Raw genomic sequence first — 20,726 nt, 5'->3', positions numbered from 1 at the left:
GTGCAAAATAAGATATTTTTTCCAGATAATGCTTTGAAAATCAGTGTGAAAACAGCAACAGCAACAAAAAAGCCCACAACAAAACATAGGTGTCAGTTTAGGTTTTTGAATCGTACTTACTTTTTCCCCTCCAATTTTTGTGCTATTTCCAGCAGTACTACGAAAAGAGAACACTATTCAGACAGAGAACACCTCTGTAACTGAAGCAGAATTTTTCAAACACATACAACACATTTAAGAAGTTTAGATTATTAAAACTTTGAGCAGTGTATTAAGTCAGTTCTCATTAGCATGCTTCCCCAGTTTCAATTTTCATATGATTTTAGCCGTTGATGCTTTCTAACCAGTAAAGACTTAATATTCTTAGTTGTTTGAAAGGTGATTTGCAACATTTAAGATGATATTATGCATTGTTTTCTGTCTTTTGATATTTTCATCACAGCTGTAGCCCCTTCTATTGCAAATGTTTGATTTTAAAATTGTCACTTGTCAGCCAGTCCAAAAGGCTGTTTGGGAACCAATACAGTTTATGCATGGGAAGTTTGATGTTGAAACAATATTTATTTACATTCCCAGAGTGAGATGGTTTAATATATTCATGCTGCTATAAAAGACATGCTACAAAGCCTAATCGTATTTTGTGTATATACTATGTGTACAGAGAATCTTGCTTGTATTAAAATAAAAGAGAAATGAGGTTCTAAGTATCAATTTATAAAAGTTATTTGTAAAATGTTACAGTGTTTCCTGAAGCACTACTTAACGAAGCATTAACTATCGGTAAATCTCCACTGAAACGGGTTTTTTTCCAAAATTCACAGTAATAGTTCCCGCCTATTTATTATGGCATTTTCTAAAGGACCTTACCTCCCCAGTTCCACGCCCCCCCCCCCCCCCCCCCCAAAAAAAAACACGACACCCTGTTCCTGCATTTCCTGCACTAGCCGAGCTGCTCGCATGGCGAGAGCCAACAGACCGAAGTGCGACTGAACGTGTTTGTCATTCAAGCAGTGACCTGCTGTCATAGGAAAGCAAACCGACCCCAAATGACCGTGCCCTTCCCCCAGCCCGTGGCCCTTTCCCAGCAGAGCAGCTGGCAGCTTTTCTGGCTGCCACAGCAACCCTGCCGTCAGCCTGTTGGCTTGGCAACGGCACAGCACCAAGACCCACACTTCAGCCTTACAGAGGTATTTTTTTCCAGGTTGTATTGCTGCATGCTTATTTACCATTCAGTTTAATAAACTTTGCAATAAAAAAACCTATACAGTCCTTATTTGCCAGTGAAATCAAATCATCTTCCCGGGAATCTTGCAAGGCTTTAATATCCATTCCTTGCACGGTCACAGCGGATGGATCAAATCTCTGCAGCAGCTTCAGCTGATCAAGTGCCAGTCCAGCTCCCCTCATGCCTTCTCCTCCGATATGAGGTTCCTTTGCAAGTGACACAGAAAAGCAAATTACCGCATCAGTAAAAAGTTCCTAGTTTCCTACATGTACTCCTCTAAGGCTATACACAGATCCAAATCATTTCATCACCCAAGACTGAAATCACCTCCATCACGAGAAAGCTGTTATCACCAGCCAGTATGTCTGAAAGGTTTTAGGTTTTTTTTCACTTTTGTGTTGAAGCTCTTCTGTATACTAATAGCTCTAAATTGTCAAAAACAGTGATCGCTTAGTCAGTTACTAACATACTTAGTAGTAGAAATATCTGGATTCTTTACCTTACAAACTTCAACTGGAGAGACTGAAAGTGCCACTCCAGAGTACTGCCTAAAGAGGCATAATTTCAGAAGATGATGCTGCTGCAGAAAAAAGTCTGAGCTTCGGGTTTTCTCTGTTATGTAATTAGACTAATGGGTAAATGAAAATACTGATACCACCCCTTATGTGTATATATGACAGAGAAAGAAAGAAAGGAACTGCTTTAGTGTTCTTCAATTTAGGAGAGGACATTTAGCATCAAAATCCTAGAGAGGAGCTGTGTTTAAAGTCATGGCCCTCTTCTGGATGATGTTTTTTATTTAATAAATATGGTGATTTGTGGAAAAATCTAATTCTTAGCTGGGTCATTCCTCCAATGCATTCAAGAGAAAAAAAAAAGAAAAAAAAGGAAAACCATACAAGTAATATCAAAAGAAATATCTCCTTTGTAAATCTAGTCTGGTGTAGTCTGTAATGCAGCAGAGAGCAGAGAATTTTTGAGCCCTCAGACTTTGCTGACACACGCGCTCACCCAGACAGCACATGATGCGAGCTAATTGCTTAATCATGTACTGTGTGCTCTAAAGCTGGGCAGCCAAGAGGCTGCAGACTGAGTCTTCTCTTGCTTTCCCTCAATAGGATTTCAGTGCTTTCCAGATAAGAGACAAAAGGAAGTACCTGTAGCAAATTGAGAAAAAATAATACACAAAGGGAGACAAGAGGTAGAGACTTAAGCAATGAAATTGAAGGATGGAAAGGTAAAAGACTACCAAAAATATTACACAAGGTAAAGTGACTTGCTCGTTCAAAGACCAATTTTTTTTCCTCTACCTTCTCCTTTTTCCTTCCAGTTCAGTTACTGCATTTAAGCTGATACACAGTATCTCCTGTGTGCAAATCCCTAAGAGGCAGTAAGTGTGCACAAAGGATCGGCTGCCATGCAGTAACCTCCACCTATGAGATCAACACCAATGGCTCCATCTCCTGTTTTGCCTTGCGCAACATGATTCCAGGACCCGTTGCAAAAGTGAGAACATGGGAAACAGTGGACTGGGTGTAAAGCAGGTGTCCACTGAGAGACTACAGAACATGGGAAATAAATGAAGGACCATGAGGTAAGTCAGCCCTAGACTCCAGCTTCCTGTTCATTGCAAAGATCACCTTAGTTTACACTACTGGGGAGCTGGTTGTAAGATACTATAATCTGTGGGTAAACAAGCCAGTATCTTATTTAAAACACGCTATACACAAAACTTTAATTTTTATATGGATGCCATTTTTTGTGTGAAAACTAGTACCTCACTCAAGACATACTACTGGTGAGAGATCAAGTCTATGAAATCAAAATCTTGCATTTGAGTTAATAGGGCTTGTGTTTTGCTTTGTCATTCTATTGCGTATGATTTTCTAAACTTTTAGGTAAAACATGTAATCTCAGCTGAAACAGATTGAATTGAAAAATACTGAGAAGATGGAAATAGATGGAAAGTTTAGATTTGTACCAACAGGCAGAAGAACCCTGACAAACAAAATGTTTTAAGAAAAGCTTCGGTTCTCTTAAATCTTTAGCAGCCTTCTTATAATTTCTCGTTGTATATCTATTGTGTATTTTTTTAATTTCAGTTAAAAGATGCATCTAAACTTCTTAGGACAAGTCATTACAGAAAGTACAAGTTAAACAAGTACCAGATTTAGGCTCTTCCCCAAAGCCATGATGATTAACACTAACCCGCTCCAACACATCACATCAGCAAAGGAGAAGAGAGCCACATATGGTCTGATGGTAAACTATTTGAGGCACTAGTAGAAGTGATATATTTTTGAAATGTACGCATCATAGATAAAAATTCTAGCATCTCCCTATATACTACCTATCTAGACACCTTTATGTTAGACATTGGCTCCAAAAAAGACAAGGTACAGTCTTGGGACACTGAGCCTGAAATAAATTTATTCCCTCATTCTTAAAGTAACACAAAGATGGCTCTCATACATATAAAATCCTCCTTTCTCAAAGTACCACGTTCTTCCAATTTATTTCCCATGCTTTATCTAAGTCTTCGCTACTTCAGAAGCTTTAATAAAAACATGTTCACCTTTACTATTAATGTGCAGAAAAAGAGAGTAAAATATATTAATATAAAGAAAGAATAGCAAGAGAAATTTTAACCTGTCTGAACTTTTATCCCTCTCGTTTTAAATGACTGTTGTACAAATCAAAACAACCATAGTACACAGTGAGAAACTACTTAATGTTCCCTAAGTGAAGCTCAATTAAACATGAAAATAGGTTTACAAGAGTATCAGAAATTCCTGCATTATTTCTATCCCAAGCAGTTAGAATTCTCTGCCGTAAAAATGATATTTATTGATAGTAAATACACTGCATAACTTTACAGTGCCAAAACAAGCTCATTGGCTTGTGTGAAGTATGCTGTAAATAGTAGTACCTGTCGCTGAAGCTGGAGATATGGAAAAGTTTCTAGGGCCCATGCAACTTGCTCCTCATTTTCAGAAAGTGTAATCGTACATGTACTATACACTAGAACACCTCCTGGCTTCAGCAATTTCACTGCCTGCAGAGAAAAAATAACGGTTTATATTTAAATGTAAAAAGCTGCATATTAAGCAACATTAACCAAGAAAAACATTAAGCTATATTATTAAAACTTAACACTTAATTAAACTCAAATCTTTCTGTCTAAGATAGACATTAGGATGCTATTTCTTCTCAGGGACTACATTAAAGGATCCTATGGAATAGAAAGGCTTTTCTTTCAAAATCAGCATTATAATGCATGCAGTTTATTAATGCTACTAAGATGATTCACCTTGTAAGATTTGTTATTTGTACAGCTCTGCCTATCTCAGACAGACACATTCTGTTTTCATCACCTGTTTCCAAGCATCGATATACAGTATTTTTATCAGTGATATTAGATGTCAGCTGTTTCCACATATTTGGCATGAAGTTATATCTATGCTGCTTTTCAAGCTGTGATTCACTTTGAATACACATAATTCAGATGTAGGCAAGAATCGTGGAATCCTGTCCTTCAGCATCAGCCCAACCACGCTCTTACTAGCAAGGGAACTTGTAATATGGCCTCCTGGCTTTGTACTCCCTCACATATCCCATATAGTACCTTACAGCACCACTGCAGGAGAGTTATATGCAGTGAAGTTGCAAGAGTCCACGCTGCTGCACAGAAAATACTTTAACCTGCTCTGTGACTTATAGCCTTCCAATTATTATAAACAGAAATGGATGAAACTGAAAGATTAAAAAAAAAAAAAACAAATATAATTTTTTTTATATATGTCTTACACGTATCTTTCCCATGCTTCAATGAATTGACTTTACCCAGTAGCAGATATGATAGAGCTGAAAGGCTAACTGAATGCTACCTTTACTTACAGGAGGGGTTTTATTAAAGACTGAAGAGCACTGTCTTGTTTTATAAATATTTAAATGGTCATAAAGGATTTCAATTTTCCTCCTTCTCTTTGACTATATCAGCTATGAAAGAGAGAAAACAAAGCTGACCAAATGGCTTAAGCTCTTTAACTTGTTCTACACAACACCAGATGCAAGAGGAAAATAAGTCCCTAAAGATCTAACATCTTGAAAGAACACCATGTTATTTGTTTTTCGGGAATTCCTCAGTCTCTGTAGCTATCAGAAAAAGTCTTAGATGATGTTGGGTTTAGTTCTAAAACAGGAAATTCCAAATTTACAGATACATTAAAGAAAGCTGCACTACTTCCTCTAAGAAAAAAAAAATATTTGGACATCTTTTGGTGTATGGAGAATAGGAAACTGAAAACTAGGTAGATTTCAATTGATGAAAGTTACTCAGATACTTGAGCTTCAAAGGGGCAGGCTGCACCCTAGGAGACATCTGCAGAAGAACAAGCGTTCTGGGAACTACTGGTCCCCAAGGACTGTGATAGCACAAGATCTGCTGGGAAATCAGGCAAGATGCATAAGCTTCAGTATTGTTCAAATAAATTTAGGGATAAGCTAAAAACTGCTGATGATTTTGTGACAGAAAAAGACTTTAGTTGGAAAAGCAAAGAAAGAAGAAAAGCTTAGCAAAGATATCCTCTGATAAAAAAGAAATGTTAGTACTTAAAGGTTTGTAGTATTACATTATAGCAAATAAGAATAGGATCTAAAAGCAGCTAAGAACTGTAACTAGCAATGAAAGAAAGCGGACCTAGAAAAGGACAGAGAACTGACATGAAACTTATATTCAGAAAGAGTGACATACTGCAGAATGGCAAATGGTTTCATGGAACTTTTTCATGGAACTCTGGCACTCCATTTGCCTCGAACAGAATGAACTTTGAAATTTTTGGTTCTGTGCAATTACATCCCAACCCCTAACCGCTGAAAATGTAGGGAAAATGAGGCATTGTTTGGGGGGTAAGTTTTACACTGCAAAACTATTGATGTTCAATTTAATTTAGCTACTAAATGATTAATACATACCACAGTGAAAAGCTTGCGCTGCAGCGGCTGATAAGACATCACTTCCTTTAAAGTTGAGGAATAAGACATGTTTGGTCTCTGCCCCATCCCACTACACGGAGCATCAAGAAGAATCCGATCAAATGACTCTGGTAAGAACGGAGGTCCTTCTGTAAAAACAGCGATGTAAAACGTGGTTGTCTTTCCCTGAGATTTCACTACAGATAATGACAAGCTGTTACTGCCTGCTTGCCATAAAACATTTAAGCGCTATAGACGGTTTCTGCAAAAGTGATCACAGTTAGAGACAAGCCTCAGCACTGCCTGTGGTGGATTTCATCGCACAGAAGGGTTTTACCGTTCTGGGAGCTCAAACAATACATGATTGCTTTAGACAGCAATATTTTTCAACTTTAATATTTTGGAAGTAAAATGTAAAAATCAAATCTGTTGAAATACAATTGGTCAGAGGTGCTAGGTACCAAGCTGTACATACAGGTGGTTATGAACCACAGACAGCTCATAACTGAGTGAACAAGTGTGTAAATCTTTAGTGAGAGAAGCCCGTAGTTAACTATTAAGACTGCCTGAAGTAACATAATTGGACTGTCTAGATAATAACTGTGATGCATACAGAATATAAAGCGCTTCATAATAATGTGAAATATTACAAGTTCTAATGCAATACACGTTTCCTCCACAGCAGAACAATTTAATAAACAGTGATTATGAAGACAAGAACTACTTTTGAATACTGCTTGGATAGATAAGGGAATACACTAGATGCAGAACCTATCCTTTCAACTTTCCAAATCACACTGGCTTAACAGCCAAAAAGTTTCTATTGTCTTAGTGCTGGAGAAACTCTTCAGCTCAGGATTACGAAGACAAAAGTCTAGGCTCCATATGTGTTATCTGTGAGTAACCGAGGAAGAGAGCTTTGCATCCTTTTCTCCTTCTGTCCCTCAGATATGCAAGCTAGGTCACAAGTGAAAACCAGTGGGTGACTTCACACGACTGCTACCTAGCTTGTTCCAGCACTGCAGAAATGAGTCTATTTTGGCACTACCAATTTATCTACCTCTGATTCATTACTACAACATTCAAAATATGTCATAATTGCAGGGCTGTACAGAAAAGCTTTCATGATCTCTCAGTATTATAGCTAGCTCTTGTTCATCTGTGTAAGTGCTACAAACCACCTACAATATTTTAGTGCTCAAAGATGATTAAGAAAAATACCTTTAGGAACAAACTAGAAGGCATGGGGACAAGGAAGGTGAATTATGCAACCTGATCCCTACTTAGGCTAACCAGTGACTGGGATGAGACACAGTGAGAAAGAACAGCATACATTGCACAACAAACTAAAAATAATCTAGACAGCAGATACCGTTCAAATCATTTCATCATGGGAACAGAACCAGTATCATAAATATGGTACCACAGAAAAGCAAATGAAATGAACTCAAAATAATACACTGTGCATCTATAGAACTTTCCCCTAAACAGCTGAACAAACATTAATGAGCTAAACATTGCAATACACCCGGGAGTTAGGTATTAATAACCCCATTTTACAGATGAGGCTTCTGAGGCAGGAAAACCAAACAATTCTGCAGAAGTAATTTATTTCTCAGGCTAAGCCAAACAATTCAGAGGATGGGGTTAAACATCTTCATGAAAGAAGGTTTAAGGCTTCATCAATCTTTGATAGTATCTGGAAAAGGAATGCATTTCTTTTGAGCATATTAGGTTATGATAAGGACGGTTAGTTTGAGCTTTGTATTTACTTTATGGAGAAGCTGATAATCACAACAGAGTAGAAAATAATTGGACATCCACAGTGCTGAAGCAACCTAGCTATCTGCCAAGATTTCAAAAACTTGTGGACTTGTGGCAGGTTTAATATTATTGTTAAAAAAAAAAGATTATTATTTATTCTAAATACTACTACTACCCAAGTTGTTTACACTACCTTGTTCATCCTCTCTGTTCTCAGCTGAAAGTGCCTTTGTTCCATCATAGCAAAATGCCTTAATACAATTCAGCTGTAGCAATTCAGCGTTCTGCTTAATTTTTTTGACCTTGTTAGCTATCTTGTCCATTGCTATTACTTCACCCTGAAAAAAATGATTTTTTTAAAAATCAAAAACAAAGGGATTAAGTGGATGTGTAATTCCTGATTTTTTTTTCCTTTGGAGCAATGTAATGAATGAAGCTTATTTTTACCTAAAGAATGTTATTATTCTTAAATCTACACTCCAGTAGTCCTCGTTCTCCAAAGCCAAATCAGTAGGCCTCGTTCTTGTGAGCCAAATCACCCCTCATATGAGCACTCGATGACCTGGTGCCACTGCTTCTTCCCTATCACCATTCAACATACTGCACATGCACATTAATATCGGATGGTGCTTGAAAGTTGTTAGGTCTGTTGCTAAAAAAGTGGATTTACTGCACATGTGCTGTACTGTGGATATACAAAGATAACTCCCTCTCTTGAGAGTCTCTCAGGAACAAGAACAGACTGAAACAGGTCTTCCCCATCTGGCCCATTCCAGCCACTACTGGAACAATTTCCTGAAAGACATCTGGATAAAATGGTGGTCTGGTCTGGGCTCTAGACAGTATTTTTTATACTGTCTATTTTCCAATTCCTATTTTAAAGCTGTATATTCTTTCAGCACACAGCAGTAACCCATGATTTCCAAACATCGTCAGTTTCATGAATCCAGCATATTCCTGAGTAGCATGCAAGAAAAACAAATTCTTCCATTATAACTAAGTCTGTAACATTCAAAAAGTGACCTGTTGAAATGTTTGATTTCAGTTTGCAGGAAATAAGGTTTTAAATGGGACAGTGAGTATTTGGTAGTTTGTGCCCATTTCAGTAACAAACAAAAAACACTGGTAAGCAGAATGTTCAAATATTAGCATCTTGCTGTTCTAAGTTATCTGTGCATTCTCACAGAGATAAGTGAAGGACGCTATCAAAATGAACAGTGGTCAGATTTTCTTTATTGAGACAGAAAATGCCTAATGACTCCTCTTACCTGATCATGCATTAATGTTGCAAGATGGGTTGTTTTTCCTCCAGGTGCAGCACACATGTCCAAAATTCTCTCTCCTGGTTGAGGGTTTAAAACATGGCTCACAACCACAGAAGGCAAGTTCTATCATAAAAACAAAAATGGGAGAATTCAAATCTTATGGTCTGTACCAAAACCTGTATTACGGAAAAACGAACAAGTTTTAAAAAAAAAATTCATCTGTGAAGATACTTAAGATATTGCTGTCAGTTCCTTAAGAGAAAATTAAATATTGTGATTTTTATATAAAAGAGACTATAGATGTCTGAAATCACCAGTGGCTGGCTCTTTTTTTAAAAATTATTTTTATTTAAAGCTGCATGTGAGTATCCATGACTGAAATTTAAGGATTCATGACTAGGGAGCCAACAATGCTAAAAATGAAAATAAAATAAACTGATACTACCGCAGACATAGAGCGGCTTTGTATATTACAAGCATTTTACATTAACCTGGTATACTGGAACATTTACTCTATGAATATACTGGTGTAGTTTAGTATCAAGCAATCAGATTAATAGGCAGGAGTTTAAACTTGCTCAATTAAGGTACTGAGAAGCTGTGCTACTAATTGTATTAACCTAACAGATATGCCGAAGAGAAGTAATATGCAGTGTGAGCAATATTGCGTTGTACAAAATAAGGAAATACTCCAAAAAAATCTTTTCTAACATGGTTGAACACAAAGGTACGAAAATCTTTTAAGGGTGACCTTACTACACGTTCTCTTTGCTTAGCACATTTTCAAGTTCCATGCCACAGCATTCAAGAAAATGAACAATAATTAAATACTAACACTATCATATGTGGGCCTTCATCTCACACACTGCAAATTCCTGTCAGACAAGCCAGTCTCAAAGGGTTGTGATCAGTGGCAACAAGTCCAGACGGCCAGTCAATACTAATGTACCCCAGTGGTCAACACGGGCCAATGCCATCTAACCTCTTCAGCAGGGACCTGGGTTATGGAACAGAGTGCATCCTAAGCTAATTTACAGAGGATAAAAAAATGGAAAGAGTAGTTGATAAACTGGAAGGTTATGCTGCCTTCCAGCATAACCCTTCCAGAGGTCCCTTCCAGAGGGACCTTGGCAGATTAATGGACTAACAGGAATCTCATGAAGCTCAACACACATGAATGCTAATTCCTGCACCTGGGAAGGAATAACCCCATGCACCAGCACAGGCTGGAGTCTGACTGGAAGGCAGCTTTGCAGAGATAGCCTTGGGGATCCTGGTGGACAAGAAGTCGAATACGATCCAGGAATACGCCTTCCTGGCAAAGAAGGCTGACAGCCTCCTGGGCTGTGTAAGGAAAAGTGCTGCCAGCAGTTCAAGGGAGGTGATCCTTCCCCTCTACTCAGCATGGGTGAGACGTATCTGGAGTGCTGTGTTCAGTGCTGGGCTCCCCAGTACACGGATATACTGGGGTGGGTCCAGCCAAGGGCCACAAAAATGTTTAAGGGATTGGAGAACCTGGCATGAAAGAGGCTGAGAGAGCTGAGACCATTTAGCCTGTAGAAGTCTCAGGGGGATCTTATCCACACATATATAAATGATAGATGGAAGAAAGTAAAGAAGACAGAGCTGGACGGTTCTCTGTGTTATCCAGTGATAGGACATGAGGCAATGGGCACAAACTGAAATACAGGAAATTCCATTTAAAAATCAGAAAAAGCCCTTTTTTTTTTTTTTTAAACTGTGAGTGTGATCAAACACTGAAACAGGTTGCCCAGAAAGTCTTCATCCTTGAAGGCATTCAAACCTGACTGACTGTGGCCATGATATGACCCTGACATGAGCTGACAAGGGTTTATTTGACATGGAATTTACATTTGCTTTATAGATTAAAACCACTTCTTTGAGGGCTTGCCTTTTTTTTTTTTTTTAACCCAAGGAATGTTAATACTTACAGTAAAAAAAAATTATTGGCATAGTCTCCACATCTACTTGAAGTGTTCTTTTTTATTTATTTATTATTTCAACAAACTGAAATTAAGAAATTTACCTGATCTAAGAAAACTAGAAAGTTCCATGATTTCATCATCCTACATTTCAACATAGCACAGGTGGCCCATTGTCATGTCTGCATATTTTAATCAGATTTGTTGTGGGCGGGAAAAGTAGCATTAAAGCTGCAAAAGAAAAAGCTGTCTTGAATGAAGTTCAAGTTCTCTTAAGCTTAAAGTCAATGGAATATTTGGAGATTTTCCTCATTATCTACAGAAGGATGTACCCTGAAAGAAGCTCATATTTTGTAGTTCATAAGCCGATTCCAAAAAGCTAGAAGTTCTGTGGAATATCTGTGCAAAAAGAACTTTTACTTTTTTAAGTATCTCTTAAGTCACTTTGAAGTCCCTTATAATATCTCAGAACCAGCGTGATTAAACTAGCCTCATGTACATACTACGTTCATTTTCAGTGCTTTGTTTTCTTTAAAGCCAAATAGTGAATTAGGTTCCATAATATACAATCAGTGGGTGTGCTTAGAGGATATTCATCATTCTGTGAACAGTAGAGATTTTTATTTTTGTAAAAAACATACCTGTAAAAACAAATGACTAGGGAGCACATTGTCAAAGGATGGACTGAGGTAGACTGGCTCTATCATTCTGATGCCCATCCCACTGAAAAACATGAAACAATTTATTTCAAGAACTCAGATTTACCATTTTCAACAGTATTAAATTAAAATCATTGTGCTTATATACAGAAACTTGAAAGAAAATCTTGCAAAAATGAAAGCATTTATAAACTAAGAAAAATACTTTTATAATTTAGCAATCTGATATTCTTTAAAATGATATCATTAAGTTGCGTAAACTGTAACACCAAATCTACTACATTATAAATTGGAATGATCTGTAAAAATTGCATAAAGTTACCTGTTTTATACATAAGACAAACAGATATCTAATCCAAGCCTTGACAATACAAGAAAATGCAGAAAAACAGATTAAAATATGTTAACTTCAATCCATTACTGCTGTTGGCTAGCCAGGTATGCATTAGGGCACTAGCATATGATTCCCTACTTAGATCTTCTGTTTTTCTAGACTGTCTGAGATTTCATTCAAATAACTGAAGAAAATCTTTTTCAAAACCCTTACTTACCTGCAAAACAAAGGTTTAAACTTAGAAGCAATCCAAAAGTTTCAAATATGGATGAAGTTCTGACATAACTTTGTTATGTTAGGACAAATTTACAAGAGAATGGACAACAACAAAAAGAAAATGACAAAACAAACACACAAAACTGAGCCTGGAAACAATACTCTAGAGTTCTGAAGATAACAAGAATGAGTATTATTTTGTATATACACTGCACTGTCCTACAACAAGGAGGAAGGATATGAGGAAGCAAACTTGCAGACTACAGATCTTACATACTGCCAGTCTATGTCAACAACGCCACAAGAATATAAGACAACTACATCTACTACATTTAAGCTCTAATACACCAAAAATCCCCTAACAGTGTGATCTTTGTTACTATATCTTCTGTAGTCTGTTCTTATGATGTAAAGCTTCAGTCATTAATTTGATGTCACACTCTTCATACGCTGCTTTTTGTATGCATTTTAGACAACAGAAGAACAAGCCATATGCTTTGGATACAAAATAGAGAAGCAAGTAATCTTTAATTAGATAACTACCGTGGCAGATGCTGTTATATTTTTAAAGATATATGACCTGCTCCCTTCACCCTCCAAAAAAAAAAAAAAAAAAAAAGCTTGCAAATATTTTTAGGAGATAGAGAAATTGTCGAGGCTACTGCTCTGTTCCATCCAAATAAGAGAAGAATTTATCAAAATGCAATTCTACCACAGACTGTTCTGTACTAACATTTTTTCGTTCTATATTAATATCTGTTCTATATTAATGAAGTTATATGCTAAGCAAATTTTGAAAAGACCTCAATTTATTTCCTCCTGTCTTTCAAGTAAACTGGTATCTGGATTCCATTATGCAACTAAATGTGTTATCTGCTAATATTTACTGTAGAAGTTTAATCATAATTAGGATTTCCTTCACATGCTGCCACACAGTCATCGTATTGCTACCACCTTAGCTGTGAAGTGACAAGACAGCAGGAGGGACAATACTATTATATTCTCAAAAGCTAATGCTTCCCCCAAAATGGTGAAAATGCCTACATACCCACAGGTCTCAGTCAAAGCGAACTTTGGCTTTCACACAGGGTACAGAACATTTTAAAATGCCTTCTCATCTTCTCCCTTTCCTTTGAAAAGCCGTAGGTAAAGATTGCAGTTACTATGCACTTACTTCATTGGGCCATGTGAACTGAAGATTTCACTGCGACTCAGTTCTGAAATCCCATTTCCAAGGAAAACCTTGACTCCTTCAAATTCTTTGGCTCCTCTTTTACATTTCCCTTCAATATCTGAATACACTGAGACCAAATCTCCAGCTTTCATAACTGGGCAAAGAAAAGAAATTTTGAGATTAATCTTATACTTGACACGACAGTAGTGACCAAATATTTTAGGATATTCAGTAGATTACTTCAACTCCTATATCACAGCATAATTTAGATTTTCTTAGTGTGATAAAAAAAAAAACAACTAACTGGCATTAGGCTTGAAAGTGTACATGGTGAATGGCTATCAAATAGCTAGAGGTATTGAGAGCCACTAGGTTACAAATCAGACAGCTTGACTTGTTTCTTAGAGGCTAGACAAACCTTCGCTTTATTTATTTTTATCACCACATGGTCACCCAGGAGTTTTAAGCACGCTCTTCAGGATTCAGTCTTCTGTGTACTCCAAGCACAGAAGTACTTCAAACCACACTGGTTCAAACCCGAGAGACAATTATTTCACAAAGACTGTAATACTAAATTTGCTTAATGAACTTTCAATAGCTAAGTAGAACATAGCTACAGCTGCTTATCTCCAACTGTTGCTTTAATACACGTGATTATATATTCCTGTTAACAGAAATTTTTCACTATGGCTCTCTTTCCTCTACAGCAACTGCTATTCTCAGTAATCCTATAAAAGTTTTACTTCTCCAATTAAAAACCTCCATACCAGTAAAGTTTTAAGCATACAAAAAACTCTGGTTGTAGGGACTTAAGTGAGCTTTCTGAGCTGGAATAAAAAAATAGATGGGAAAGGGGGCTGGTTTAGGTGATTTTGTAGAATAGTGAGAAAGCTCTATGAGCAGAGCTTGGGTAAAAACATGCTTAAAAATAAAGGTCCCCACTAACTGCAATAAACAATTTTCTGAAATGACACTTCAAAGGTTGCTGACTGGCTGGTGAAACCAGAAGATACGACGAGTAAGATGAATGACAATTCAGCTTCCCAAGAATTCCATGAGCTGTATTTGAGAATCTTTTCTTCTACTTTTCAAGTAGCCTTCTCAGTAAGGAGAAATGCCCTGGAATTCTTAAATGGTAGTATCTGTTGGATAGCCACTGAACATTTCTGTGTGTGTGTGTGTGTGTGTGTATTTATGTGTAGCTTCTTTTTATACATGAACCAAAACATTATGTGAAATGTGTAACAGTAACTATTGTTACTGTCTGTTTAATCTTCACAGAACAAAAATTTGCAGCAATTTAACCCATCCAACAAGCAAGGTATTTGCCAATGTTTTTTTGCAGTATTCAAGCAAAAAGGATTTTAAATCACTCTCTGTTGATAACTGTCCTTTCTGTTAATTTGGGTAGCTTATATTGGTATTTCATAAACATGAAACTTAGAATGTGATTAGTTAAATTAAACTCACCTTCCCTTCCCCCCTTTGATAATTAGTTTCCTCTCATTTGGGTTGCTAGCTCAGTGATTAAATGTCTGTTCTTGCTGTATTCTTCTTTTCCCTAGTTAAAACTATCTGTGCTTAATATAGCCTTATTATATTTGGCCTGCAGGAGCATGCCCTTCTATTTTATTTTCACATCTGCAATTCTCCTGAAGCATTGCTAAAGTTTTAGTTATAGTATCATTTCTTTTCTTTGAATGTGATGTTTTATGCAGAATTACATGCAGCAATTATGACAAATCACTATTGACTCAAAGAGGAATTTTAATATTTATGAGGTTGTCAAAATAAGCATTTTCAACAACTGCTATACAAATATACTTATTTCTTTAGCATGTCCTAGACTAATAAACATTCCTGTTCAGTGAACTGGACTTACGCACATGCTTAAAACTTCTTGAATGTGTTTTTTGGCAAAAGAATGGAAGTTAAGTGGATGGAAAAAGGCTTTCCTGAATCACTTTGTTTAATAATAAGGACTATGATCATTGGTACATCTCATCACAATAGAATAATGAGGTGAATCATTCAAAATTATACTAGTTTCACGTAAAGTTAATTTGACCTTTAAATAAAAAATAAATAGGCTGCTGAACACTGAACATGTATATGTAGTTTTTTTTAATCTTGTCTAACAGGCATTGATAGATGGAAAACCACAGATTTCTATTTCTTACGAACCTGATATTAAAATTGAAGTTTTTTTTCATCAAGATCTCTCAAAAAAAAGATCAATTTTTTTTTGTAGATCTGTGACTTGGAATATGAGAGGATCATAAAGTCAAGTGCCTTCATGGCTACATGAAGAGAGAACACATCTTCAAGTACTGTTTACTAAATTATCACCTTACATTCAGCTACCATCCAGATGTATCTGCTGTGGAAACATTTTTAATTTTTTATTTTTTTTTTCCACAACATTGGAAAGCGTCACTAGTAAAAAAAAAAAAAAAAACACTAAAAAGCTAGCCAGGTTTTACTTTAAATATGTCTTAAATAAATTTAAGAAATTATTTAAATTTTATAAGAAATGTAGAATTTTAAATAAATATAAGAAACTGAAATCTTTGAGAACTAATACTTCAGCTATTAATTATGTATTGTAAGGAGAACTTGTAACAATGCAAGTGAGAAATAATTACATATCATTTATTATAAGTATAGCACAACAATACTGAAATTTTCTAGCAAAAGCTAGATAAACTTAAAATGTATATTTACACTATAATAGAACTGTAAGATTCATTTCAACTGTGAATAGAAGAAAAAAATAAATGGCACTATTTATTGGAAATTCATCAAAGAGTGACATTTTTTCCTTGCTATTTAAATCTTAACTTTAGATTTAGATATATTAGAGATATAGATTAGATATATTTAGAGAACTCTTACATCTTGAGGTAGATATGATTCCAGGAACATAAACATGTGCTCCTCGAAGTACTGCATACCCACACTGTGCTCCAACAATGACTTCAGATTCATGTTTTTTTAAATCCTGCCTGAAAACAAGACATAGTTAAGTCAAAAAAAAACAAAATACTGAAATACATATATCTCCCTCAAATAAGCTATGTGGTTCATAACTTTTTTTTTGTGTGTCAGTTACATATTTTTTCTTCTGTATTATCATGTATTCAATGTAAACGTTTCATTTTACTTCCAAGAGGAATCAAAGTACAGAGCCAAACAGAAAAACAGCCCCGAAGTAAATCGGATTCAGACACATTCTGCCACTATTACAAACCTAATACAGGAATACAAATAAATGACACTGGTTTCAAGAAATAATCTCTATCCCTTCCTAGGCCAGACAACTGCGAAGTGACTTTGTGTTTAACAACTGCTAAGTACTTCTATAATAAACGTATGGCCAGATGCAGAGAACTTTGCCAGTAAGAACCGTGAAGAAGATAGTTACCCAAATGTATTAGCGTGTAAACATGTTTGAGTGTAAAAAGAACAGAATGTTCAAAAAAAAATGCCACAAAAGACAATTAGATGCGAATGAAGAAAAAAAAAGCATTAAATGGTATTTTAGAATGTGTAGCATTTACTAACTAAAACAGCTTGTTACCAATCTCTACAACTGAATGATATAAACTGAAGTATGTTAGTTTTCACTAATTGAAGTATGTTAATTTTCACGAAGAAAATATTTTAAATAAAACGTTCATCAATGTATTCAATAAAATGATGAAAAAACTCCAAGGGGCAAACACAAATGCAACAAGGGAAATACTCTACTATAGCTTAAGAAAGATGAATGAATAGTCATTTTGTAGAGGATAAAATTTATTCAAGAGTCCTCTCAGCATTATTGATGCTAGTCTCCCTACCTCTTGCTCTGGAGTTGATCCCAGGGGAAGAAAACACTGCATTAAGCTATTTGTTTATAACAAATAAACTTTCTATCCTGTAACAATATCCAATAATTCTCTACCCCACCCCACCCCCCACACAAAAGTTTAATTCTTTAGTCTGCCACCAACCTGGCTTTCCAGAGAGGATGCAGTAATGTTATATTTTCCCTATAAAAACTTTATCTCATAAGGAAAGAACCATCTCTATGCTTTCTTTCAAGGATTAAAACTCTCACCCAGTTTGACTGTCCAATAGGTCTTAATATAAAAGAAGTTTTATTTCTAGCAAATTAGTTCTGTTAACCGTTTAACAAGAAATGTATACGTAAAGTATGTGTTATGACATTTTAAGGTTAAAGTCTGAAAATTTCAAACCTAGGTCCAATGGTAGGAATTAATAAGATGTCCTGGAGTTCTGGGTGCTCAAGAACTGGAACACATATTCCTTTAAATTGCTGTTAAATTAAAAAAAAAAACAAACATACAGTTGTTAAGAATGAAACGTAGTATTTAAGTAGTTACTTACACTGAAAACTGTATTTTTCCATTCAGAATTTAAAGATGTAGAGTACAAAAAACAAATTTAGTGCAAACAGTTGAGAGAGGTTGTGAAATGCTATGTTGGGAGGGACACTCCATAATAAAAACACCAAATAATGAACATTGGGTATCAAGGCTGTAAAGGGATTCACTGAGAGAACTACTTCAGAGATTGGGATGGTGTCCTGACACTCATAATCCTACCACTTGGTTTTTACTCTCTTGTGGAGAAGAGTTGTGTCACATTATGACCAGGTCACAATAACACCACCAGGGAAACTTGGGTCTAATCTGTGTTATTATTTTATTTATATGTTATTATTTTATTTATATATATGTTATTATTTTGATGCTATTAATTATAAATCACAGGAAAAATCAACTTATGTATTGTCTGTTGTACAATACGTGCCACGCTGGAACACTTTTGTCTTTTCAACGTAAGTTTGACTGGGTACTGAGAGCTGAGTCGTGTGTAGAGTTGCAAAATAAAAAATTTCAGGTTGCCTTAAAACTTAAAAACTTAAAAACTTAAAAACTACTCCTGGACTTTAAAAGGAGGATGTCTCATTGTCTGAGGCTTTTGAAATACAAACCCAAAACATGCAAAACCATAAATTAGTTTGCATCTGATAAATAACTATTTTCTCTTAAGAAAGAAAACAATCCATGTGCATAATTTTATTAAAACTGTTGTGTCGTTTCCTTTTCTAATATAACCATAATTGAAAATATAGAAAGTTTACAAAAAGCCATTTTTTTATTCAGCTTTCAGCAAAGCACGTTCCCTCAAAGCAAAATATCAATTTCCAGATTTCTAAAATCAAGCTAAAATTAGCATAACTTGTTATCATTCTAGCCAACAGAACACTGTCAACTGCCTCTGCACCAGAGAAACATCTTGGCTCCTGTCATCCAATAGCTCCCCGTATACCCATACACCCACTAGCATTAATAATTTACTTAAATAACGGGATCTTTTTAGACAGAGTAAAGATCTACAATAGTGTTTCCAAATAATTTACTTCTTAATCATTATGGCTTACATATTATCACATAAACAAATATTTAATTAGGTAAAAACAAACAATATGTAAAGATTAAAAAACAGGAAAAAAAAAGTCATGGTAGCTGCTGGGCATCCCTCTAGCAAGATTCTTCAACATGTAGATTCTCCCAATTCTTAAACAGTTTATGTAAGCAAACATTAATCCAATCTCCTTTAATCTTTACTAAAAATAAGTTCTAAATATACTAGTTTAGACACAGTATATTGAACTACAGTTTTCGACTGTTTCTACCATCTTCTCTAGAGTTAGATGCCTGTACAGATTTACTACAGAAGTATCCCAATCCTATCTAAAGTCTGTATCTGCCATCTAAAAAAGACTTGGTTGTCTTTTTCCTTCTCTTGTTGCTTTTTGTGGATGTATTAGCTGCTGAATCCTGCTATACAATGAATTTTCATTTAACATTTAATGCTGACAGGAAATCAATACGAGTGTATAATGTTAATAGTAGTTGACATGTATTAAGTTAAGGAATAGTTTCCAGTAATGAAAAGCTCTCTTAATCAGGCAAAAGATGAAAAATCTTTTTATTTTTGCTGTAACAAAGAAATTGCACAAACCTTCTGGATCTCTTCAAACAGCATTTTTTTCACGTGTTTCACTGAGGCCAAGTGGGTATTGACTCTAACAGTTGTGAAAGCCGGTGGATGAGATAGATGACTTAACAGAGATTGATATTTACTCTCTGCTTCCTTTGCACCTAAAGCAGTTATAAGCTGGGAGGAAAAGAAGATAAATTTTAAAATAAGTATTAACAAGATTCACACAGCAGCCTCTTGCTCTACAAAAAACATAACATAAAATAAACATTATGTGGAAATGGAGGAATAATGGTTGTGTGGTGTGCAGTAGTGAGGAATGTCTCTGCAATAGAGGTCTAAACCCAGAGATAACCTTATAGATTTCTTGAAAAGGACTTGTTCGAAAACGGTCTTATTAGCAAGATAATTCCAAAAAGGCTGCAGCAAATATCAAAGACAACTACTAGTGAGCTCTGCGATACTAAAGAAAGAATACGCCAGAGATGCTCAAGCAGATTCAAAATTATCAATTGATAACTCTTAAACCAATATACAAAAACATCATTTTTGTGTCCCTTCACATTAGTAATTCATAAATTGTCTATAGTATTTTTGATTTTGCACTGGGGCAAGAAAGTTTTTCTCTTTAATATTATGGATTAAGATGTGGTTAATTTCCATTGTGACCATTCTTCAGCAGGATCCAAAACTGAAGCCTCAGATTTACTGTTTAGTTTAAATATTTCATGTTACTTTGACCCAACAATCCTAAAGAATAATTTTGTATTTTAAACTGAACTATATTTAAAAGTCTGCGGCTAATGTGAAGATAATAACTTATTGTAAGGCATCAATCAAACAAAATATTAAATTGAAGGAATATTAACAGTGTTCGATTTGTGTATATTTGCTGATGAATAGTAGCAGTATCTGTTTCACATACCTCATTATTTCTGAACACTTTGGTGAGATACTCTTCAACTTCACAATGGAAATATATTTTCGGGAAAAAAGACATCTTCCTTCAGTGTTTAAATTCTCCTGGCAGAGATCTGAAATAAGTAACATATTTTCTTAGCAGTTTTTATCAGAATCTATAAGTTTACAAATGTAACATAAAACATATGTAACAAACTACGCTGCACTAGCCTTCTGATTCTTCTGCTCAGACAATG

At 35.5% G+C, this 20,726-nt stretch overlaps 1 protein-coding gene across 3 annotated transcripts in view; it reads right to left on the bottom strand.

Moving 5' to 3' along the window:
- Positions 1–96: 96 nt before the first annotated feature.
- NSUN6 (NOP2/Sun RNA methyltransferase 6) overlaps positions 97–20,726 on the bottom strand; it is a 21,799-nt gene continuing 1,169 nt past the window's right edge. For all 3 annotated transcript variants that reach the window (XM_048061740.2, XM_048061742.2, XM_013172089.3), the window contains exons 2-12: positions 20,495–20,603; positions 19,591–19,746; positions 17,796–17,875; positions 16,450–16,559; positions 13,555–13,708; positions 11,813–11,894; positions 9,232–9,351; positions 8,157–8,301; positions 6,200–6,348; positions 4,155–4,280; positions 97–1,431 (exon numbers count right to left, since the gene is read on the bottom strand). In XM_048061740.2, coding sequence (XP_047917697.1) covers positions 1,219–1,431; positions 4,155–4,280; positions 6,200–6,348; positions 8,157–8,301; positions 9,232–9,351; positions 11,813–11,894; positions 13,555–13,708; positions 16,450–16,559; positions 17,796–17,875; positions 19,591–19,746; positions 20,495–20,569 — 1,410 coding nt within the window. In that variant the 5' untranslated portion in view covers positions 20,570–20,603 and the 3' untranslated portion in view covers positions 97–1,218. The remainder of the gene's footprint in view (positions 1,432–4,154; positions 4,281–6,199; positions 6,349–8,156; positions 8,302–9,231; positions 9,352–11,812; positions 11,895–13,554; positions 13,709–16,449; positions 16,560–17,795; positions 17,876–19,590; positions 19,747–20,494; positions 20,604–20,726) is intronic.

Source organism: Anser cygnoides, chromosome 2 (genome assembly GCF_040182565.1).
Source record: "Anser cygnoides isolate HZ-2024a breed goose chromosome 2, Taihu_goose_T2T_genome, whole genome shotgun sequence".
Lineage (NCBI taxonomy): Eukaryota > Metazoa > Chordata > Aves > Anseriformes > Anatidae > Anser > Anser cygnoides.
Note: the sequence above shows the minus strand (reverse complement) of the source record. Positions and strands in the feature narration are given on the sequence as shown.